The sequence below is a fragment of the Prosopis cineraria genome, unplaced genomic scaffold, assembly GCF_029017545.1.
Source record: "Prosopis cineraria cultivar Desert tree isolate PC_DT_omini unplaced genomic scaffold, ASM2901754v1 PC15, whole genome shotgun sequence".
NCBI lineage: Eukaryota > Viridiplantae > Streptophyta > Magnoliopsida > Fabales > Fabaceae > Prosopis > Prosopis cineraria.
The window spans coordinates 3914925-3940187 of NW_026555346.1; the positions used below are offsets into that span (position 1 = coordinate 3914925).

General features: G+C 32.1%; 2 protein-coding genes and 1 non-coding gene across 3 annotated transcripts; 1 reads left to right on the forward strand and 2 right to left on the reverse strand.

Moving 5' to 3' along the window:
* The first annotated feature begins 4171 nt into the window (after positions 1 to 4171).
* LOC129294748 (uncharacterized) lies at positions 4172 to 7692 on the forward strand. The gene is made up of 5 exons (XM_054933220.1): positions 4172 to 4416; positions 4843 to 5230; positions 5331 to 6657; positions 6750 to 6896; positions 6989 to 7692. Exons 2-5 carry the CDS (start codon positions 5177 to 5179, stop codon positions 7483 to 7485), a joined length of 2025 nt encoding a protein of 674 aa, XP_054789195.1. The 5' UTR covers positions 4172 to 4416; positions 4843 to 5176; the 3' UTR covers positions 7486 to 7692.
* A 4820-nt stretch (positions 7693 to 12512) lies between these two features.
* On the reverse strand, positions 12513 to 12606 carry TRNAY-GUA (transfer RNA tyrosine (anticodon GUA)). The gene is made up of 2 exons: positions 12570 to 12606; positions 12513 to 12548 (listed from the first exon to the last, which is right to left on the reverse strand). It is a non-coding gene; the product is annotated as a tRNA-Tyr (tRNA).
* A 1136-nt stretch (positions 12607 to 13742) lies between these two features.
* LOC129294772 (probable pectin methyltransferase QUA2) lies at positions 13743 to 20456 on the reverse strand. The gene is made up of 9 exons (XM_054933254.1): positions 20189 to 20456; positions 18909 to 19778; positions 18693 to 18825; positions 17883 to 18123; positions 16530 to 16743; positions 16180 to 16355; positions 15748 to 16051; positions 15422 to 15560; positions 13743 to 14384 (listed from the first exon to the last, which is right to left on the reverse strand). Exons 2-9 carry the CDS (start codon positions 19613 to 19615, stop codon positions 14226 to 14228), a joined length of 2073 nt encoding a protein of 690 aa, XP_054789229.1. The 5' UTR covers positions 19616 to 19778; positions 20189 to 20456; the 3' UTR covers positions 13743 to 14225.
* Between the last annotated feature and the right edge of the window lie 4807 nt (positions 20457 to 25263).

Sequence of the window (25263 nt, forward strand, 5' to 3'; positions counted from 1 at the left end):
AATCTTCTTATATTGTACTAGGAATATAAAAATATAAAAAAAATATAGTTATTTTCACTCATCATTTTTTAAAATAATTAGTAAAATTTAACTTTCACTCTCCTCGCCTCTCTATTTCTTTTAAACAACGTAGATTAAAGCTCCTGTGTATCGCTCGGGTCTAAAACCTAGATTGTCATAGAGCAATGTCCATTGGTCGTGGGTTGCCTCAGCAGAAGATCAACAGAGCCAATACCGTGGGTCACATATCCAGACAATAATATAAGATGTTTTTTTAGAAGTTCTATTTGATTTAAAATATAAAATATTAGATATACGTATTTTTTTTTTCTCATCACTCCCTTACTTTACTAAGCAACCAATGATGATGTTTTAAATAAATTAAATATTATATTTATTACATTTGAGGGTATGATTGAGAAGATATAAAAAAATTTTAAAAATTCAATATGTTAACTAACTTTTTTGTAAGAAATGTAAATTATTTTTTAGAAGATTAATATGTTAACCAACTTTTTGTCAAAAACGTAAATTAATATGGTGGTCTAAGGAGTATCATTTAACTACTTTAATGAGAAAGATCAGAAACTTGCTGTCCAGTGATTAGAGTAATATGTTTCATCAAAGTTATTGTGGAGCACACAGCACTTTTATCCTCAACCTTCCGCGTATCGCAGGAAAAAAAACCGTGAAGCGAATAAGCATGTAAATCGACTCGCTGGATTAGGCCACACTCTTGAATAATCATTTTGTTAGCTTCAATGATATCCTGATTGAACAAGACAAGATAAAAAAGTAATTTCATTTCTTCATTCTTCCATGTTATGTCCCTTTTTGTTCACAAAAAAAAAAAAGGATATCGATTTGGCATTCACATCGTTAAAGAAGATACCCAAAAACTACACTGAGTCAATGCCTGACTGGATCCACCTGAGCATTGGGTTTTGAACAAAATAACCCCATTCTGTGCAAGGGTTGGTTGCGAAACACATGATTCAGATCGAAATAGCGTAACATTATAGTTTCTATTAGGAAATTAATTTGTGGGGTTATTGAAGAATTTAAATTGAGGTATTGATTAATTTGATGTTTAATTGAGGAAATGAATTGTGTTTGAGAATAATTGAAAATTATCAATAATTTGAATGCTTAATTATGGGTTAAAATGGGTTTTAGAGGCACGTATGGAGGTTAAATAAGGTTATAGGTTGAACTAAGTCTAAGTAACGAGGCTGTAAATGAAATATACTGTTTCTGTGTCATGTGACACAGTAGATAGTGTGTTTATTGTAACACATGATGTAAGTTTGCCCTTGCTACACCAACAGTTAACCAAACACTTTAAGATGATTATAAGACTAACCCAAATGAATTATCATTTTATTAGAAAGTCATTGTAGTTTTCAAATTATCAAAAAAATGATAAAAATATAATCCCAAGTTTTTATATCTTTAAAACCACCCAATTATAACCTTCATAAATTAAAATCAAAGTACAACTATGTATGAAAGCATGGAATATCAATATATAATCAAAATATTGGCATTTGAGTTGAAACTAACATTTTAGTATAACAAAAAAAGAAATGCATCACCACTTATCATGCATGTGCCACAACTCCTCCTCTCACAAATTTCATGATATAGGTGGTGCTATCATTTACATTTGAAGTAAAAATAATATCATAATTTCATGAACTTATCAGACATATTTTTAAATTCCATCTCCATTTTCATATACATATCTATATCTCTATCTATTTCCATTTCCATCATACCAATTAACGGGGCATAAATGATTTAAGATATGTTTAATTTATGCTTTTAAATTTTATTTATGCTTAAAAACAAATAAATTATTTAGATAAGTGTTCTTGACTTAAATGTTTTCAAAACTGCTTTTGTTCCTTTAAAAACAAAAAATGAAAATATTGTATTTATTTTTGCATTCATCGTATAACATTGTACTCATTTAATTATTGTAAATTGCCTTTAATTATGGGCAAACACTATCATAGACTATAATCATTAAACATTAGTGGCCACTGCTACCAACCCTTTTAATTCTAAAATTATATTCAAATTAACATAATCAAACAAGTTTTTTTTTTGGGAGAATTTCAAACAAAGATCGGGAATATGACATAATTATCAGTGTGTTCCAAAAAATTATGAAATTTCAAAGTGAAAATAGTTCTAATTGTGAAAAGACAAAAACATCCTCCACTTGTTATGCAAAAATTATTAGTTGTTAATTTTATTACGTGACTTCTTAATTTACTTATAGAAGTTACAAATTGTATGAGTTGACATGTTAATGATCATGTAAGATTTGACATTAATTGTTCAATAACAAGCAACAATATCAATTATTAAATTTTTAACTTTATTTATTAATTTATTAACATTAGTTGTAAATTACACTTGTCATTTACAATTAATGTTAATAAATTAATAAGAAAAATTAACAAATTAACAATTAATATTACTGTTTGTTTGACAAACGAATGTAATTTATAAGTGATATTGATAAATTAACAAGTGAAACAAAAAAATTAATAACTAATGATTTTATATAACAAGTAAAGGGTACTCTGATCTTTTCATAGTTTAAATTATTTTTATTTTTTACCTTCCTAGATTGAACTAAAATTTCAAAATTTTGGAATCCACTAAAAATTACTCCTCTTCTTACACATTAGTCACTTTTTAAAAGTATAATTTGATTCACTTTAGAAGTCATTAGTTGATAGAATTGTTTTGTTTCAAATTAAAATTTTTAAATTATCATTAAAAAGTAAGAGGGAAATAAAAAATAATATTATATAATTAGTTTATTTTTTAGTTTTTATTTAACAGTTATGTTTAAAATTTTACTTATTTTTATTTTTTATACTTTTATTATATTAATATTAATAGAGTTAACAAAATCGAAGGAGTATGTTACATCCTCAATCCTCACATGAAATTCCCCCCACCCCCCAATTTGGTCTTGTAATGAAAAATAAAAAAAACGGGACTGAAAAACGCCTACCACAAGCTAAAAAAATTAGTAAAAAGGAGTGCTTTTTATTGGTGGTCAAGAATAAACAAATGATTTAACATGAAGGTGACGGAGGCGGTGGGAGAATGATGATGTGAAGAGCATCCTAGTCGGAAATGAGAAAATGATAAGAGATAATATAAACAAAAAAATAAAGGCCAAGGGGCGAGAGTGGCCTGACAAACGACACCCAAATTGCGCATCAGGTACTAACATTGTTTTCTGGAATCAGCGAATCAGATTTTGACGTAATTTTTAACAATTTTTTTTATTTAATTTTAAAATCAATTGACCGTTGTTTATTACTCCGTTGAAACCTGACACCCAGTACCATCAACATCATCAGTGTATGAAAGGAACTGGATCCATGCCATTCATCCTCTTTAGTTTTGTACTGTTCTATTTGTAAATTATTTTTAATATATTTAATTAAAGTTAATAAAAAAATTAGATTTTATTAATTTTATTTTAAAATTTAATAAATTTTTTTTTATTAAATATTTTTAAATTTTATCATTGATATTTTTATTTAAATAATTTAATAAAATAAAAAATATAAAAAGGGCCATAAAAAATTAACAAGTGCTTTATAAATAAAATTAATTTTTTTCTTCTCTTTTTATTCTATAAATAAAATCAGAAGAATTCATTTCATCTTAAATTATAAGATATTTTTAAATAAAATCTTATATATTAATAATTTCATTAAATATACTTTATAATCTTATTTTTAAAATAAAAATATAAAATTTTAAAAATATATTTTATTTAATACTCTATTAATAAAAGAATATTAAAGAGAGAGAATATATGAGAAGAATAATATTAAAAAAATTAATTTATTATTATCAAAATATTTTATATTTTGAGATGTTAAATTTTTTTATAAAAAATGTTTTATATAATTTAGGATAGAGAAAATATATTAAAAAGAATGAAATACGATGTGAGAGGAAAATAGATTTATTTTGTTTTTTAAAGGGGATAGCTGAAAACACGAGGAACTATGATTGCACAAATAATGAATAACAAAAAAAAGAAGAAAGACAAGACAATACTCGTATATATAATAAAAGGCAAGTGGTTACAATTTACAAATATTACAAGAGGGCTTATTAGCGAGAGGGCACAAGGAGCAGGCACGCCGGGGGTGACAAAACAAAAGCACAAGCTTCCGTGTTGATTGCGCGTAGGTTGTTGCTGTCGTTGATGATCTCCAAATAATAACCTGCCTTTTAAAGCCCTTTCTAGTTCACCCGCGCCTCCCTCAATCCCTCACTCTCTCCATTTTAGCTTTCTCTCGAACCTCTTCCTGGATCCCACCTCGAGCCCACCACTGTTTCGCTGCACCGTCTTCATTTTCGCTTCCTAAGGTAAGTTTCACCCCTCTCTTTTTCACCGCATAAATCTTCCTAGTTTATGCCAGAAATTGCGCACGCACCCTCTCCATTACGAGTCTCTGGGGTCCATTTCTTTCTCTTTTTGATTCCTAAAACAAAGGTGGATGGATGCCTGCTGTTGCTGTTTGTTTCTTAATTGTTTTTCAAACCTCTCTGCAACCACCTCCGAATAAAATCTTGTTTTCAATCGGAGCTAGTGATTGCTATTCCTATTAGATTTCTGAAGATAATTAATTTGGTTGATCGATGGATGTAAGTTGGTCCATAGAAATTTCCAAATATGTCTCGATGAGGGATATCTGAAGTGTTTTAATTTCTGCATAACGGACGCCCGTGACGTGTTTGATGGGGTTTCTTTGTTTTCCTGCCCGTCTGACCATTTAATCTTAAACCGGGCAGGTCTCTCTTGGAAGAGGCATATATATTCATGAAGCTTTGAGGAAAAGATTTTACCGCACCTATAACTCTGGCCGACAATCTAGATACATCTTCGCCGGCCGGTGCAGGCGTTGGTCCTTCGTTCGCCGGTTCTCAATTTATCTCGCTCTGGGTCCTGCATCTTGTGCTGCGTCTTCCCACTGATTATGGCTAACTTTTGATGTTGGGTCCAATGTGATGTCTAAACTCTCCGCCAATCCCTGTGTTGTGGCTAAACTATGAAATGAACAAGCGGAGATGTGAGCGGCAATATTGATTGAACTGAGAAGATTTTGTGATCATTTTAACCTCTGCAATGGCCATGTGTAGATGTTTCTCTGTTTTCACTGCGAAGAAGAATGCGAACAAGGTAAAAACTACTTCCAATTTTTGCATCTTATTTTGAATTGTGAGGTTCGCATAGCTGAAGGATCGATCGATTTTAACTTCATTTGGCTGGCTTCTTTCAGGTGAAAGGACAAGCTTCGAAAGGGGGACTTGAAACTCTGCATGTCAAAATAGACCAGCCAGGAATATCATCGGAGACTGATGAGTTGAAGGCGGCAACCTTTGATGTTACAGCAACCCGTGGGATCCAGAAAAATTCAAGGTGCAATGTGAGGGTCATGAATCTTGACAGTCCTGTGAAGGATGCTGAGGAAGCTTATGAAGGGGAGGATGAGCATGAAGATTCAACCTCAATCAAGAGGGAACTGTCTGACATGGATCTCCAAAGCCACGCAAATGAAACCATTGCCAGCAAAGGAGGATTTGAACCAAGAGATGACGAGATAAGTTTTCCCATATTATACGAAACTCAAGTTAATGATCAATTCGAAGACAAGAATGATAAAGAGAGTCACAAGAGTATTGATATGATCCAAAGTGGACATGTCAGCGATCCTGGGGTTGGCAGGGCTGTCTTCTGGGCTTCTCCAAAACTCAAGCGCTCCTGCTCTGACCTGGAAAGAAGGGATGTGTTTAGGAATATGACTCGTCAATTGCCTCATTCTACCTCTCAGTCCTACGAAGATTTGCAGGGATTATCAGAAAACCCGATCGACTGCTTTGAAAGCCCCAAGTCAGTAATGACTCATTGCAGTGCCGATAGAGTGATGTTGAAAAAGCATTCGTCAAGTCAAGTTCTCCCTTCCAGAAGTAGAAGACTGTGGTGGAAATTGTTCTTGTGGAGCCACAGGAATATACACAGACCTTGGTTTAGCAAATCAACACAATTACTTCCTGCTAACGCTGGTGTCGCTGCCGCTTCAAATAGACAATGTGGCTATTCTTCGGACATCCTTGAACCAAAACAAGGTAGGGAAACAGAAAATGAGGAATCACCTGGATCATATACGGGTGAATCTTTTGTCAAACTCTCTATTGAGGAACATAGCGATAACCAATGGTGGGGGAGATTTCACATTGGAGAATCAAGCATGTGGCCTCAAAACCAGTGGGTTGCTTTCTCAACAGAATCATCACCGTTCGCAAGAGTGGACGAGTGGGTGAAAGATCTAGAAACCCAAGAACCACTTCCAGTGGATGGTGATGATGACAATGAGAGAAGCATTGTCTACCCAACATCTCCTGACACCGGTAGATCGGTAGCCAGAAGCACAGCTCGATATCCAAGTGCCAATCTGTCAAAGGAGATTTTGTATGCTAATAGCATCGTCCAGTCTCTGAATCCAACCTCATCTGCAGCTCACATTACGGGTATCGGTTTGAATGCCATTCCTGCTATTTCACACTTCTCTGGTCTCCGCACTGTCAATCTGTCCAGCAATTTCATAGGTATAAACCTCAGCAACGGAAAATAACTTTTCAAGTGACAGCAATATGTAGCTGCTTAACTTATTGACTTGGTCTAATTCATCTATTTGCAGTTCACATCACGCCAGGATTGCTTCCAAAGGGTCTTCACACTCTCAACTTGTCAAGAAACAAGATTAGTACCATTGAGGGACTCAGAGAATTAACACGTTTGCGGGTGCTTGACCTCAGTTACAATCGCATCTCAAGAATTGGACAGGGTTAGTTCCTTTTCCTGTTGAGGTTTATACTCGATGGAGACGGGTTTCTCATTTTATTTAACCTTACAACTGATTCACCTGTACATTACCAGGGTTGTCGAACTGTACACTCATCAAAGAGTTATACCTTGCGGGGAACAAGATAAGCGATTCTGAGGGTCTTCACAGGCTGCTAAAATTAACTGTTTTGGACCTGAGCTTCAACAAGATCACAACAACAAAATCGTTAGGCCAGCTTGTGGCTAACTTCAACTCACTGCAGGCTCTGAATCTTCTAGGAAATCCAATTCAGAGCAATATTAGCGAGGAGCAGCTGAGGAAAGCAGTGTGTGGTCTTCTTCCAAAGCTAGTTTACCTGAACAAGCAATCCATCAAACCTCAGAGGGCACGAGAAATACTCATAGACAGTGTGGCCAAAGCTGCACTTGCGAACAGCAGTAGAAGCTCTCACAGAAGAGCACTCAAGAGAGGTGGGCAAGGATCGCTTTCCTCCTCCAGAAGCAGTGCGAGTGTTGTTCATAGAAGTAAGAACAGGTCAAGGAGCCGAACTCCCAGTAATCAGGTGCCCGCCAAAGGAACAACTCGTTAGAATAAAAAATTCTTATCTTGGTTGTTTGTAATGTTTACTGGACTTGACCATGAAGTGGAGCCGCAACAATCTACCATGTTTAATTAAAACTTCTGGGATTGGGTCTGTAAGTTTTTTTTTTTCCCCAGATAGGATACTTGCTATCTAAGTGGGCGTTGAAAGTCTCCTTGTTGATAATTTGATGTGAAGTGGCCTTTGAAGTTTGAAGTCTCCAGCTTTCATTGGTGGAATTTTTTTTTTTCCCCGGAATTTCATCTGGGCTCTTCGCACAATCTACCAACTTTGCGTTATATATTAAACAATTTTAACAGTGCCAGACAATGATTGACCATGTCAATTTCTCTGTTCTGCAGTTATTTATTTAATAAACCCTTTGTGACGAGGTACCTTAGCTATTTTTGGAGGAGTTATGAATTTTAGCACATCCGGATTCTCTTCCTTTTCTTTTTCCTCCACTTTCTCGTCATTTCCCATTTCAGCTGTCAGATTATAATTTGAATAGTTTAAAATTAATATTTTATAAAATTGTTAATAAACTATTAAATTATTAAAAACTAAATAAATTCAAATTGCTAAAATTTGGTCAAGACAATTTATAATTGCAACACAAAAGTAATAAAAACTTATTTTATAAAATTTGAAATCTAGACTACTTAAATTTCAATCTAATAATTGAGATGAGAAGTGGGGGAAAATTAGAGAGGAAGAACCATGGAAAGAATTCAAGTTTGGGAAAAAAATGTCAAGTTATATGGAGGCTCTAGGCTCCATTCAGCTATGCATCAAATTCTCACAATAACTTAAAATGTAACCTAAGAAAATAGCACTACGGTATATATTGAGTCTCTGTTCATGGGAAAATTTATTTGTTGTGGTAGGTTAATATACGTGGGTTGGGAATGTTATTTATTGAAAGTAACCACAACCTTGTGTGTTGCACGGGTTAGTCAATTTAAAAGAAGCAAATTTAATTAATGATAGTTTAGTTTAGAAGATTATAACCATAATATGTGGCATGTGGTTAGGAAGGAAATGAAGTATTGCTTAACAAAAATTATTGTATTTGCAAAAAATGATTAACAATAATGTCATTCTTCAATAAATAGTCAATTCAAAAACAAATCTCATAAAAAAAATCACACACTTGTAGCTTGGAGGTTTTGGAAGATATCATGGAAAACCACATTAATAGTGGTTGTCTTGGGTTGTTTATCAATGTCATGAATCAGTGTTCTTAACTCATCCATGCTTCTGACTCTAGAAATTGCAATATAAAATTGGCCATGTGTAAGAATTGGCCTTAGCGGATAAAGACCAATGTTGTACAATTACTAGCCTTGACTTTTGTTTGTTATTATTGCAAAAGAAAGAATGATTGGGAATTGTCTTCTCTGCATGCGAAAAGATCATCTACTTTCTGAAGGATTTATATTCATTCTATGTATGAGAACCTTTTGATTCGGGCAAGAACCATTTAGTGTTGTTGCTTTGATCACACATTTTTAAAGCTGCATGATATGCAATCTTATACTGTTACATAATCCTAAAGCTTGATCAACGTTCTTGAAAAGCATTATAGGTACACCAATCTTTAGTTTAAGTTTATACAAAGGTAACCAAAACTATTAATCATGTTGAGAAACTTAGTTGTATAAAGATCTTTAAAATAAGTCACTGTCCTGTGATGATATGCAAACATAGTCATAATTGAAATATTCTACCAGTTTCCAAGGTAAGATTCCACGTATGAAATCATTTATCTAGTTAACACACTTAATAGTTGGTATAAGGATAGCCCTATCATTAAATTATGCCATGTTGGATAAATTATCCAATAAGTTTGGATATGTAGATGAGACAATCGCAACCAAAGGATACTTATATAAAGTAATCAATAACTCTAAGGGAATTTCAATATTTGTAATGCCATCATCTGATTCTCGAACTTTGCCATCTCTCACTTCTTATAGCTATTGTGAGAATTTCTTTACTTTTTCACTATTAGAGGAGGATGAAGATGAGTTTAGCTACATGTTCTTTGTCAGCTTGTATATCTTGCAATGACTCCATAAGTATGAAGAACTAATTGATGCATTGACTATATTTGTCCTACTGCCTTTCGAAACTACGAGAAGAATTTGACGAAAATCACCTCCCATAACTATAGACTTACCCTCAAATGGCAGATCACAATACATGATATCTTTGAATGAGTGATCAAATGCTTCTATGCAGTGGCGACATATCATTAAAGCTTCATCCCAAATGATTAATTCTGTTTATTGCAACAAGTGTGATAATGGGGGCCTTTGGCTAATGTTACAAACTGAATCTTCAATTATGTCAATTGGGATAGAAAATCTTAAGTGTGCAATTCTCCTTAGTGGTGACAAAGTAGCTGTAATTGCACTCAATGCAACGACTAGAACTATCTTCCCTTTAAAATGCAAAGTAGTAGTTAGAGCATTCCATAAAAATGTTTTACCAGTGCCTTCATAGCCATATACAAAGAAAAAGTTACTAATATGTGAAGATGTAGAGGCAATGATGCTTTAGAAGATCTCTCTTTGTTCCTTGGTTAATGATTGTATTATCCTTGCAAATTGAGCTTATAAAGCAACTTAAATGATTTGCAATATCTATAATTAAGGAACTCTTAGGCTTAGGGAGAGAAAGATAGTAAGAAAGGCTTTTTCCAGTACTTTGTAAAAGTGATTCAATCTTTTTGAAGGCAGCTTCTTCTTTTTCTTCTTACGAAATTTGCAAATCTATATTAAAATAATAATAAAAATAGTAGTTACTAAAATATGTATGATATAACAATCAATTAAATACAATCAAACAATTCAAACTAATACTTACTTGAATATGTTTCATTTCTATGTGGTATGTAAAAAAAATCCTTTAAAAGTACATTTAAACTCTCTTACCACACAATCTCAGGCCAACTAAGGCAACAACAAAGCAGCATACTAACAAACATTTTTTTCAACATTGTACTTGTTGCCTGAATAGATGCTTCTTTAATTGCATCTTTATATTGCTTATCATCATGTAGAAGTCCATGTGTGTAACATGCTTGTCTAAAAGCAGGGTACATAACATTATTAACAGTTTTGATCTCATCATATGAACGAGATCCCCTGACCTTAGTCAACAAAATCTTAAAGTAGTATCTTCTTGAGAAGCTGGTAATGCATGACTTATTTGATTGACTGCAAAACCCTTCTCCCTTTTTTTCCACAATCTATTATTCCATTGTCATACATAATATTGAAGGAATTCACCATACGTGAGTGTTCTTGCAAATTTATCTTTCTCATCATAATTACGTTTCATCCAAGTAAAAAACATAAACTCACATACCCTTAGTCTATTAAATAATAAAGAAATGTCTTGATCATTAGAGTAGACAATGTATTGCTCATTAGAAAGGTGGAAACTTAACCCCTTGACAAATAGGCACCAATGGTGGATATCAAGTTCAAATATGCGCCAAGACCCTTCACAGGAGGAGACATATCTACAATCATAGTATTGCTTGATCCTATCAATGAAGGATTGGCCTCCTTCACCGGAACTTGAATCAAGTGAAACAATAACTCTATCACTTCCTTTCTTTATATACTTGAACAAATATTTGATAGAAGTAGATTGATTTGTTTTTTCAATATCGATGTGAGCCTGGAACTTGCAAAGAAGATAAGAATTGTATGGCATAACAAAATGATTATCTAAAAGGACACCATTTTTTCAATGCATATGGTTCTACTATCATCTCTTCTTCTATACACAGGGTACCCGTCTTCATTGACTATTGCTTTGTCATTAATTTTTTTTAGAAAGTATTTGCTACATTTTTCATCCTTCATGCAGGGTGACTAGTTATTGCTATAACCACATGGTCCATGCATCATGTATGTTTTAACTAATTCATAGAGCAAAGGAGAGGAATCCTTATTTGGTATCTCACCAGAAATTATGTTGTCAATTTCCTCAAGACACTTGATTTTGTCATTTTGTTGTAAGAATAAAATGATACGAGCATGCGAAAAGCCTCTCTTTTAAAACTCAATTATATAGATTTTTGTCAAAATGAACAAATATCTAAATAGATAAGTTTAACAATGTGAAATACAACTTTAATTGATATATTTTCCCTCTTTAAGATTACAATTGTCACCCAAAAAAATTAATTATCTCACTCTCTTTAAAATTATCAAGTGTACCCATTTAAAAACATTGTTTACTCTTATATTTATCATAAAAATAAATTTATGATACAAATGACATTCGTATATTTTTAAACTTCTTATATAATTTATTTATATTTTATTTTAATTGTCTATAATTATCTTTTTTTAAAAAATATTTATATTTTTAATTAATATAAATTTTATCCCCTCTAATAATGTTTTCTAGGCTGTGACTGGTAATAATGTGTAAGAAAACAGCACTGTGGCAAATACTAAGTCTTTGTTCATGGAAAAATTTATTTGTTGTGGCAAGTTAATATACACAAGGTGGGAATGTTGTTTACTGAAGTTATAATAGCAAGCCCACATGATGATAAAACTGTCAATTAGAACTTGAGGGTGGGCTCTTGAAGGGCCAAGTTTAAATGGGCCAATTTTGTTAAGCCCAATTATATTTTAAAGTTGTATTTTGCAAAATCCGATCTTAGCTCTCAAGGATGAAGGGCCAACCCTGTGAGTCTTGACTCTATTTTTTTAATTTAAAAATTTTAAAAATATATTTATAACTTCAAAAATTGCTATTACACATAAGATTAAGTAAAAAAATAAATTTAAGTCAATCCACATCATAACAAATTTAAATCTAATAAAAATAGCAGCACAGTAAATTAAAATCCTCATTATCCACAAAAAAAAAAAAAACACGCAGCCCTAACTATATGCAAACTTAAAAAGGCTGGCCTCACAAGTTTGATCCTAATTGATTGATGACTGCTTTTGTACAAGGGATCTTTCAACAAAACACACAACTTAGATATTGCAAAACACATATCCGACCTGCCGGATTCGAACCGGCGACCTAAGGATGCCAATACGGCGCTTCACCTACTACAGTCCTCCGCTCTGCCAACTGAGCTAAGGTCGGATTGTTGAGTGGTGATGCCAAAAATTATTTAATTATATATAAGAGGAATGTTTTCCTCTATGCACAGATCCATGCGGAGGCAGTCAGATTGTGAATCTTTTGGAATCGGGTCAGTCTTGCTTCATCTTCATCCTTGGCCTCAATCAAATGCGGGTTCTGCTATAATCATCTGATAATCGTTTTATTAATATATCATTGCATTCAGTGAGTTTCTGAAATTAATCTTTGCAGTTCCAGAGTTAAATCGTAAAGGATAGCGTTTTTTTATTTTTTTGAAGGAAAATGAATAAAGCATATTCGGAAAAAAAATTTGGGCCAATAAGCATACTCGATTAATCGTGTTTTGAGCGGATCTTTTATTTTGGACAATGCTTTTAGTGAGAGTATACTTGTCTTGAAAAGGTATTTTCTTCGCTTTTGCTCTGACTACCTGGGAGAGGTTTCACGTTTCCTTCATCCTCATAGTAGAGAGGTTACTTGCTACCCCTCAAAATAATTTTGCTTTTCTACAAAATTCAAACAAAATGAATTATTGAATTAAAATAAATGATTTACAATTTCAAATAATTTTCTGAAAACATGAATTAATAAATCTTAATTATCAGGAAAAAATTACGCTTAAAAAAATTTAACTGTTTAGAAGAATTGAAATTTTGGATGTTGTTTTTTTTTAGAATTAAGATGTTTGATTCTCGCAGCCATATTTATCATTATTAATATATTTAATTTTTATACACTCCCTATGCTTAAAATGGTGATTGCAAGGTATCCAGCTTCCATCGTCTTCCTGCAATTTAACTTTTCCCCGCATAAAGATAAAGCTACTATGCTTTTAAAGCATGAATGGAGAGCTACTACAACATTCTTCTTGTACAGCAAGACTTCAATTTTAAACATCAAAAATCATTCAACCCCTTCGCTAATCATACATAACCCTTATTTGCGAATTAGACGAACGATAAACATAAATGTTGCTCAAAATGAAACTCAGTCAACCTGTAATTGACGTAAAATGCCACACTAGCATTATATAAATGAGTAAAAAATACAACTCGCTCCATTTTAGAGCAGTTGTTGAATCCAATTTTCAGCGTGAATATCTCCAGCCGGTGAAGCATTGCAGAATTGCAGTGAAATACTATAATTTTGCATTATAATTTATTAACACTGACAAAAAAATATCAAGTACAGCTTTGTCTAGCTTTTACATGAGACAGCAAAAAGCCTGTAAGATAAGAGCAGGAAAGACAACTCAAATCACATAGCGGGAATTGATTGGCTCAGCATTTTATACACTACAACAAACATCAATAACTTATTCTATCACATTCACAATCTTAATGATGTGGCTGTGTGAACTGTAATCAGACATCACTTGAAAAAATAGAGATACCAGTATACTTCCTCATCTCCTCTGGGACCTTGCTTGGTAATTACATGGCCCTAACCAAATTTTAGGGCGGCATTGGACTTGTGATTGTATAATTGACCAAGATCCACTTTTCCTCTATCCTGTTCTACTACTTTCTGTTCAAAATTTTCAACCCCCCACTTTTTGTGGCGGAGCTTTATGACAATAACTGAACATGATGGAAATGAATACGAATAGAATCAATTAATTAGCTTGACTGTCTCTTAAAAAAAGGTTTCTGACAGATTAGGAGTCTATGATCGTGGTCACTCTCAAGTTCAACAACTCGGGCATCCCACTTCAGCCGTGTCGCTAGAGCTCTCGCTGACTCTATCAAAGGAACTGTGTCCCGAATTATAATCCAACCCTGCACACACAATCAAGTCAGCAAATTAAAAAAGGCTTCACCGAGGCAACTTAAACAAATAGGCAATTAGCAGATTTTCAGCATGTGAATACAAATCAAATTCAGCAACTCAGACAACACTGAACGGCTGGCCGCCAATGTATAACATGATTCTATTCGAAAAGGCATTAAAGGATACTTTAGTGGACTGCTTGATGAGCAATTACATATCTAACGTAATCTTAATAGTTTGGAAAACAAACTGCTAAGGATATCAAAGGAGACTAAATCATTAAATTGATTAATGATAAAAGTGTCCTATCCAATTTGTTATGCTACTCACAGATTAGTGCATTTCCAGTGTCACAAGTTAATACAAACAATCAGAACCATGCTGATAGCCCTATAGTGGACCGTCAACAATAATCATTAGATTTCCGTAAAAATTGTAGAAAGCTGCTGCACTTTCCATCATCCATGAACAATGGAGCTCAAACAACGTAGCTCTTTTTGAGCTCCCTACAGATGTACAAGTCCACTCTAATTTCAGAAATAGTACCAATGCATAGGAAAAAGGAAAATCTTAACCAGCATTAGTTAATCAGGACGAAGTGGAAGCTGAACAAGTCTGATTCAAAAAACAAAGAATTATGCTAATGGAGGTGAATCCAGACTTACAACAGTGTGTGCTCTACCATATAGTAAATATGCAGCAGCTAGAAATAATACAAGATTTTCTGCTCAAATCCAGGCCATTATGCTTAGTTACCAATAAAAGGAACATTACAGATTACATTACTACCCTAAGTTCCACTAGGAGGTGGACAGTGAAATTCAGGGGACTGCTTTCATTATGGGCTTGAGGCAAGTACCAGTTTTTCAAGAAAAAAACACAATTTAAGTGCTTACCACAAGGCAAATATTAAATACCAACACTAGTGTAGGGTAAATTTTGTGCTACATAGATAAAGAAAGAAAATCCGAAGCATTGTAATTCCTCTGGACAGAGTACTCAATTTGGATAGAAAGGAAAAGCTCAGAGTATTCAATTTACATACCTCTGGACGGAGTAACCTATCAGTTTCAGTGAACAGATCAAGCATGTTGCATCTACCCAGATGAGAATTTTGAAGTGACAGAAGCCCTGCTGCATGCACCAAGTCATAGGTTCTAGGATATGTTGGAAAAGCCTCACACCTAGAAGCCAAAATGGAACATAATTGTAAGAAGATAAAAATGGACACGACATAATGATAATAGTAACTGAAAAATAAAGTAATGGATTTGGGGCAATAAATTCATATTTAACCGCAAGAAATTTATTGATGGAAACTGTGGACCATAACATTACATAATACAAGATTTACAAAGGAGAACAGAATACCAATCATGCAAAACACCAACAAAACCCCTGTCCTGGATCAAGGGAAGGTAGTTTGGTCCACTGGTTGGGACCACATTCATGACCCATACAGACTTTCCAGCTTGCAGCAGTGCTGAATTAAAACCACCAAAACGAGCATTCATGTCTAATACATTTCTGAGCATGTTGTAAGGTGGTGAAGGATCCTCTTCACCTGGCCTCTTTGGATGATCAGAGAATATTAAAGGCGAAAGGAGAGACCAATAATTACGGACTAATGTTTTCCAGCTTTCAGATTCCTCAGCAAATTCTTCAGGATGCAGCCCTAACACATAAATATAAGCTTGATAAGATAACAAGTGGCCAGGAAATTCAATTCAGTGAAACAGATAAAAGCAAATCCCTCCATCAAAGATCTATAGCTTTTGAAAAACATTAGTACATAGTAATTACCATAGGTAACAAGCTCATTATTGTTCAAGTTAGCCCGAGAAGGCCAGGTTGCCCTCTCATCAATAGAAATCCAACGACTGCTATGTGTTCCTCCGATGCAGTTTTGCAGTTCTCGATAATGTGGAGACTCCACATCGTAACCCTTACCACACAAAGGAGGGCCAGCACCAGAACTTCTGAAAGCACCAGAAAAGTGATGCGAAGATTAAGAACCCGAGCCACTTCTTAATTCTTAATGCACCATGATTGCATTACTGGTACAGATTCCAATTTTTAGAAATCTGTCTCCCAAAAATGTACAATGTGAAAGTAATTTTCACCAACATGTCACAAGTTCACAACAGCTTTACCTTGAATTGTGGCAATTCCTTTTACTAGTTTTCTTCCATATGACAGTATCATCTTGTTGAGACAACATTTCCCAGCAAATATTTTCTGTGAAATCATGGACAAACTTCCACCGCTTCTGATTCTCTTTGCTATGAGCATTTGAAAGTGGCGATGTCCAGACAAAGTAGCCACCCGGCTTTAGAAGTCTATCAGCTTCAATCAAGAGAATGCCATCTATGAAAAAGTAATAAGAATGTAGGATTAAAAATACTGATTGAAGTCCATCAAGCACGTTAGAAATTATAAGGAACAAGGATACCAATTAAAGGATGTTAGAAAGTAGCCTTCACACATATCTCAAAGGAAGACATCAAAAAGTTAAAAACGGTTTGGAAGATGTAATAAACCATGTTAACCTCAGTAATTTTAACAAAATGAACTGGCTACTCAGGACACGGAGAGGAAAATAGAAACTAAAAATTTTCATTGTTTAGCTTGTCACTGGTAGCAACAGCATTGCCAAGCTCCTTGAAATTCAAAGTCTGCTGTAAAGAGGGGAAAAAAAATTAATGTGTTTAACTTTGGGAAACTTCCTGTAATTAAGTACTAAATTTGGAGATTTTCTCAAAGGTATACATCATATTGTTTTTTTAATTCTTTATTTGGGGATGTAGGTTACATCAGAAACAAATGAGGGATTCATGATGTCACTGAATAATAAATAAGCATCCCTGATAAAGGAAGTAATCTACAAATGATATAGCCTTTATTGGCCCAAAAGTGAGGTAAATGGGTTGAATGACACTTCCAATTAAACTCAGAAAGGTCCTGGCATTGGAAAAAAGACAGTACAACCAGAGAGATAAGCAACAGTCAATACTTTTTCAAGTAGACAGTTTAAAGGTCTAAGCTCAAGTGCTCAACCATTAAAAAAATACAACAGCACGATCAGAGAGATAAACAGCCCTGAATTCAGCATATAAGGTAAATGATTATCAAATACGGAAAAGTATCCTCAAAAAACATAAAATAAAATAATACTTAGAATTGGCGTTTGCAATAATTAATATTTCAGTACAACTAATTTTTGAATACACCTATCCTAGACCCTCTCTGTAGAGAAGGGAGACTCACACGCACACCGTTGCACTGCTTGAGTTTGAATAGGTAACCTCCCCTTTTATGTGGGGAAGGCCTAATGCCACTATGCCATATAGGCACTGGCACATTCTAGAAGGTTTCTACGCCCCTAAATAAAAGTAATTTATAATAGAGACCAGACTGAGTATGAGTTTTTTCTGAATAAATGCAAAATACAATCCACACATGCTAATTCTACAAATTGTAGCATGAGATTGAATTTTGAAAGGTACCTTTCTGGTCCCAATCAATCCCACATCTTGCACAATGCAACATATCAAATGAGAGAGATGGATATGGCAACTGTTTTGAAGTGAAAGAAGCAATCATAGCTGGCAGACCCCTCTCAAGCGTGAGCTGAACTTGGCTACCAGAAGGCTCATAGTCAGCAATGCACATAGTCAACAGATTACTGTTAAAGAGGTGTGCTCCAAAGCTCCCATAGCCACAACCAATGTCCAGTATGGTTCGAACCTGTGAATTTCAGGATGCGATGTTCCATTAAAGTTGAACTGTAAAGACTCAGTTAAGCTTCAGAGCTGCCTATTACGAAATACATTACGAATCCATGCAAATTGAAGCTACATGAAATTTTATGCACAAAAGAATTACCAATTAGATTTTCGACAGTCAAAAAACTTGGGTACAACATACCAACAGATTCTAAAAAGCCCAATCGTGTCAAAAAACTAATATACCATTTGCAGCTTTGAAATGTATCCACCATGTTGAAACAATCCACAAGTTTGGAATGGTTTATATTATAGGTATACAAGCCAATACATGCTTGTAATCATTCGGTACCCTTCATATATAATTTGCTGAAATCACCAATTAGATGATTAATATTTATTTTTGTGAAACCTATACCAAATAAGGAAAGCTTAAACTCACCCGCATACTTCGACAAAGAAAATAGAAGTAAGTAACATGCAGTAAATTTGTAAAATATAAGCATAACAGATTAGGAGACCAAAAGAAATGAGGCAAAAACAAAAATTATATGCCATTTTTAGTAGACAATACATTATATATCTATTTACCCCTGCTTGTAGGAAGTTAGACTCATTTCTAAGTCCAATCATTTCTGCAATCTGATGTGAATAGTCTTCAACACCATCAAACATAAGGGAGGCTGAACGAAAGGAAATTTGTTCCTCATCCAGTATTATCATTCTAGAACCATGTGAAAGAAAAGGCAACATTAGGATAAAAAGATGACTGAAAGTAAAGCTATTAATGAGATGTATCAAAATTACCTCTTGGTCAAGCTTCCAGAAGAAAGAACCTCCTGGGCTGTGATTTTGACATTTGCAACCCAGATAACATCTCTTCCAGTTGGCCACCGAAGAGGAATTTTGTACTTCACAGGAGGAAGTATTAAACAGTTTTGCCTGAGCTCATGATCGCATTGCCTATCAAGCTCATTGCCATCAGAATAACTGAAAGCTAGATTCTTAGAAACATTAAAGCAAGGAACATGGTTTTCAAATTCTTGAGAGCAAAATTCCATTTCTTTCAGTCTCGAGGTGCCGCTGGAAAACCCCCCAATATCCAAAAGGTCTGCCACAAGTTTCTCTTGGAGTCTTCTATAACCATGGTATATGTGACCTCTTGATGAGCTTGAAATCAAGATCGTCCACCAAAAAGATCCAGTAAGAGCAAGAACAACAATAAATAGTAGGCTTGATTTCAAGAGAAGCATTATCAAATTATGTCGACTCCTTGGAGTGCCAGCAATGAAGCTATCGGTGAAACCATTCTCGGAGTTACCATATTTTGATTGAGAATTATCTACCAAAAATAATCGTAAAGGAAACCTCAGGGCTAAAGGGCTGTGATCTGATGAAGCTCTTCTATCCAAATCTTCCTTTTCTGCTTTATCTTTGGACTGAGAATCCCGCAACTCATGACTGCTGTAAGAGATCCGAACACCAGATACACCTCGATGCAGAGGCCTGGACATTCTCCGGCCTGGAATGTTATACTTGCACGAAGAAGTTGATGCGTAACTGAGAGTAGTTTATGAATATACTGAGAAACCAATAAAGGTTTGTTATTTTAGCGTCATCCGGATTTGAGGGGATAATTCACTGGGAGACACCTCCTCCAGTTAAGCAATTGGAAACCTACACAAATAAAGATACCCGGTAAAGTATGAGTGAAGAGAAGTTTAAAGACAAAGAAGAGGCAAAGCGATGGTTCTGCCATAGCACCAACTACATGAGAATGATGAAAACTTAGAGCATTTATTCAGCGTATCAGATCCATCTCAATCCCAATCTTGAAATGGATAATATGAAGTTAAGTAGATTGATTGGTGGGCGGCAGGGCAGTAAAATTTCTGACTTGAGAATTAAAAAGCGCGTTCCATTGAAAACTAAAATGTTAAGAAAACCGAAAAGGAAAAAGAAACAGCATTTAGATCAATCCGCCAGCTGACACAATATAGCAAAGCATTATTTGAAGACATCAGATCAAATCCAGTGAAACAGGAGACAAGCAGAGACGAAGCAGCGGAACAAGCAAGGACCAGTACCTCCTCCTCCTTGAAGAAGCAGAAGACTGAAACTAATGCCGAAAAATTAGCAGAAATTAACGAGTGAATTGGCAATGCTCGCTGGAGCACGACCACGCTACGAATTATAAAACGTCTCAGCGTTCCTTCGCTTGGTTTGGTTTGAATATCCCTCCCTCCCGACCACTCTCTTCCTCTCCCCACTCACCCTCGCACCGTCTGATGCTTTCTGCTCTGCAAAGAAAAATGGAGAGAGAGAGCGCACGGTCTCGACGAGCACCATGAAATTTTGTACTGATCCGATCGGGAAAATAGCACTGCTCAGATGCCCAAAAATATATTGTTTTGGAAAAAAGAGAAGAGCCCGGGGCGGGGGACAAAGCTCGTGAAACGAATTTGCTTTTAAATATAGAATTAATATGTAATTTAAATTTTGAATTATTAATTTAAAGATATTTTAAATTTTAAATTTTTAAAAATATATTTTAAACTCTAAATAATTAAAATTAAGATAATTTTATTTTATGATTAAATTTTAACAAATATTTATTAGCTTTTAAAAAATTGAGGCTTAATGTATAATTTTTATCAAATTTCACACCACTTTCTTACCCTCATTTGATGAATAACACAAACTAGGCTTCATTTTGATGGATGTTCATTGAAATTTAATGGTAAGATGAAATTGCCTTAATTTTAATTATTTATGATTTAAAATATAATTTTTAAAAGTTTAGAGTTTAAATCGCCCTTAAGTCTATAGTTAAAAATTTAAATTATATATTAACCCTTAAATCCATGATAAAGTCCATTGATAAATTACCCTGACACTTTAAACATGCTCCTTCCTTGTTTCTAGTCATTATATTTTCAAATAATTAAATAATTTTATTTTTTATTTTATGAAAAAAAGATATTAATTGTGTAATTTATCTATTACCATCATGATATTAATTGATATTATTAAAGATAAAATTAAAAAATTATTATTATCATTTAACATGATTTTAACTAAATAATAAATTTTTATTGATATGTGAAATTTGATTAAAAATATTTTATACTCCCTCTATTAAAAAATATAAGACATTTTTAATCGAATTTCACTCCCAATAAAATAGTTACTTACTTTTCAACTAACCCCATTTTTTTATATTTACACCTATTAAACACCCTGCAATAACTATAAAGTCATTACTAATAGGAACGCTTTTAAAAAAAAGATAATAATTACACATCGAAGGATTAAAAATCTCTTATATTTTTAAACATAGGGAGTATATAATATTAGAGGGAGTATTTCAATAATAACTTTACATAAATTTTTTTAATACTTTTGAATATTAATAATAATTTATCCTGCAGATTTTTAAACTGATTTTTTTTTTTTACCTAGTAGGAATAATAAGTAGCAAAAGCCTCGTAAATTTATTAAATGAAACGACTACTAAAAAAGACCCGTCGGTAGGAGCATATATATACTATAATAAGTAAACGCGCTTAACTCCACTGACAGTTCGAACCCAACTGTAACAAATTAATATTATCACTTTTCCCCTGTCTATTAATTCCATGCAGACAATGACAAACGAACACACTCGGGATTAAGAATCTCCCTAAGAAGCACCCTGTTATAGTCAGCCAGGGGCTGGGGAGGGGGACCAGCAGGCTTCGTCCCAATTTTTTAATTATCCTGGTATTGTATAGTACTATAATACTTTTGAGCTTTTTAAGCTTTACAAAAAATTTTTAATATATACTCCCTCCCTCCAGTTTTAAATATAAAAAAACAATTCATTCATATAATTTTAAAAATTTAGGTAAGTATAATAATTATGCTTAAAAGTAAAATATTTGGACTTAATAAAACAATTTTGTCTAGCAAAATTATACACTGACTTGATGAGGGACAATTTTAAAAATATGTGGTAAATGTTTTTTGAAATTTATAGCTTTGCTTGTGAGTAAAAACATACATGATTGTTTGTCTTATGTTAAAAAAATAGAGTAAGTATGTTTTTTCAATTTTATATCTCTTAGTTAAATCCTGGATTTGCCTTCCTCCTTTTCTAAATATAAGAAAAAATAACCAACTCACACAATTTAATAAAGTTGATTAAGTATAATAATTATGTCTATAAATTTAAAATTTTTGAACCAAATTGTCCCTGTAATTAATTAAATAAATGTGTCTAGTGAAAACAAGTATTGATTTTATGAGTGACAATTTTAAAAAAATATAATAAATGCTTTTTAAAATTTGTAATCTTGCAACTGAGAGAAGCATGATAACTTTTCTTATAATCGACAAAAGAGTAGTAGCTCAGAAGCGACACTTCAATTCATCTTCAACAGGAGAAGCTGTCCACACTAATCATCCCACGACATCCTTGGGAAATATTTGTGTCCCGGAAAAAATGCCACTTGCCCCGTGATATTATAATAAAAAAAAATAATAAAGTACCCTCAAATTATATAAATAATAATTTAATTTTTTTAAAATGTCATAATTTTATTGAAATTATTAAAGACTTTTATGTCAATAAATTTTAAATTAAAAAAATTATTTTATCCTAATTCACAAGTTATGATAATTGTTTGATCCTTACAGTTATTTGAATACAAATTGTTATTTTTTGAATGAAAATTGTGATTAAGGTTTATTATTTTAATAACTTATTTTTCAATAGTAAAAACTATATTTGATAAGCTGTAATTTTTTGTTTAACTCTTACGATTCATAATATAAAATTTATTTTTTTAAAATAAAAGCTATGATTGAAACTTATTATTTGAATAACTTGTTTTTTAAAATCATAAATTAAACTTAAAAATTATTATTTTTTATTTAATTCTTGCAATTTATAAGAATAAAAAATTTTATTCATTTAGCAAAAATTATGATAAAGGCTTGTGATTTTTAATAAAAGTAAAATTAATTTTTTACTTTAAAATTTATTAATACAGAAAAAATTTAATAAAATTATAATTTAAAAAATTAAATTATTAGTTATATAATTCGAGGTGATTTACTTGTCATTTTTCCCCATTATAATTATTTGGCTCTCTTTCTTCTATATATGAAGCATCGTGAGTACACTCCATGCTCATCACTTTAGGGAATCATTTGAGCTCGTGACTTTATTCTCAATTAATCTATGTCACTCGTTTTAAATTTATTATTCAACACTTTTAATAATGTATTGTTAAGATAAAAATATATATAAAAAAAGAATGTTAATGTTAAAGCCGTACATTCTTATAATACATTTAAATAGTTAGTTTATAAAAATATTTAATATTAAATTAGACTGTTTAGGTTATATCTTTCTTATCCAAATAATATCTGAACAGTCAATTTATAAAAGTATAAAAATTTAATATTAAATTAAATAGTCTATATTAAATCTACAGTTTCCTAATTGAATATAAATAAATTTATTAAAAACTTTTATAATTTTATTTTGATAAGTATAAAATAAAAATAAAAAATTTTAAATTCACAAAATTTAGATTTCATCAGCTAAAAATGAATAACATAATACTAATCTCTTGCTGAGCCCAGAAGACAAACCATATTTAGTATTAAGATTTTCATATTTTTATTATTTTTTATTTTAATAATATAATATTAAAAATATAAAATAAAATAAAATAGACTATAGAGATTAAAAGTTCAAATGAGTTATTGAGACAACAAGCATGGTGTGATAAGCACAAAATGCGGACACATGAAGCATTGGGTATAAAGTCCAACATGGCCAGCCAAGAAGCATTAAAAATTTAATAAAAATTGGTTTAGTAAAAATTGATTGTTACAATAAAATTTATATTTAAATATATTTTTAATAATTAATTTAATAAATTAAAAGTTATTTGAATTAGTACGGTGAAGTATGTTTTCAAATGTATAATTATAAAAAAATGACATTGATTTATAATCATTTATAATTTTTATTATATAAATAAAATTTATTATAAATGTTTAAAAATGTGAAAAAGAATTTAAATAACATAAAATATGATGTTAAATGATAATAAAAATATAAGGACATGTTAATTGTATGAAATGATGATTACTGGTCCCATTTATTTTCTTTCCATTTTATTATAAACTAATAATGCTTATAATACCGTCAGCCAACAAAATAACAGAGTAAATTATACCTAGATCCACAAAAGATATTTAATTACCACGAGATTATATAAAAATATATAAAATATTTTTAAATTTTAAATCTTATGCATTTATAATTTAAAAAAGAGATTTACAACTAGGCAATTTAAATTCATAACTTGTAAAAAAATGACAATTTATAATAATAAGTTGTAAATATTTATTATTTAATCATAAATATTCTTTGCTAAGTTATAAATATACAGAATTTAAAATTTAAAAATATTTTATATATTTTATGAAATTTTTTAATAATTAATTTTTTTTGTGAAATTTAAGTGTAATTTTTTTAAAATAATAGTCTCGCTGCTAAGCCTAAGGTGCGTTCTTTTTCTTTCTTTCTTTTCTTTTCTTTTCTTTTTTTTTTGGCCGTCACAGTCTCATTGCTCCATGATTTGCCACTGTTCAAGAGCCTCGAGACCATTTTGGCGTGAGGGCTTGGGAGTGAGTGCACATCCAATATTTAAAATATAAGTTTGAAAAGCTGACAAGAGTTGCTTTAAACAAGTTTACTTTTAATAACATTTCATACAAGAGTGGGGACGGGAGACTCAGAGGAGCCATAATCTCTTTGACTTTTTAATTTTTTTAATAAATTATACAAGTTATATATTTTCAACTCATTGAGTTGGTTCATCGTAAAGATATTGAGATACTAAATAAAATTTTTATTTTAATTTTATAATTGTCTTTTATACATATATAATTTAATTATTTTAATAACTTAAATATACAGTTGTCATATGATTTATTTATCTTTAACAAAATAATATTATAGTTTTTCTTAAAGTATTAATGTCATTAAATTTTACTTTCATTTTATATTTGATAAAACAAATTATAAGAATGATTACTAACAAACATTATCAAGCACTACAACAAAAATTGTAATATATACATTGAATGTTATATATGCGCT

Coding starts and splice junctions, on each gene's coding strand:
- LOC129294748 (XM_054933220.1), top strand. CDS start 5,177: ATGGCCATGTGTAGATGTTTCTCTGTTTTCACTGCGAAGAAGAATGCG. Junction 5,231..5,330: donor CGAAGAAGAATGCGAACAAG/GTAAAAACTACT, acceptor GGCTTCTTTCAG/GTGAAAGGACAAGCTTCGAA. Junction 6,897..6,988: donor CATCTCAAGAATTGGACAGG/GTTAGTTCCTTT, acceptor GTACATTACCAG/GGTTGTCGAACTGTACACTC.
- LOC129294772 (XM_054933254.1), bottom strand. CDS start 19,615: ATGTCCAGGCCTCTGCATCGAGGTGTATCTGGTGTTCGGATCTCTTAC. Junction 18,826..18,908: donor TCTGGAAGCTTGACCAAGAG/GTAATTTTGATA, acceptor ACATGGTTCTAG/AATGATAATACTGGATGAGG. Junction 16,744..17,882: donor GATTGATTGGGACCAGAAAG/GTACCTTTCAAA, acceptor ACTTTTTCATAG/ATGGCATTCTCTTGATTGAA.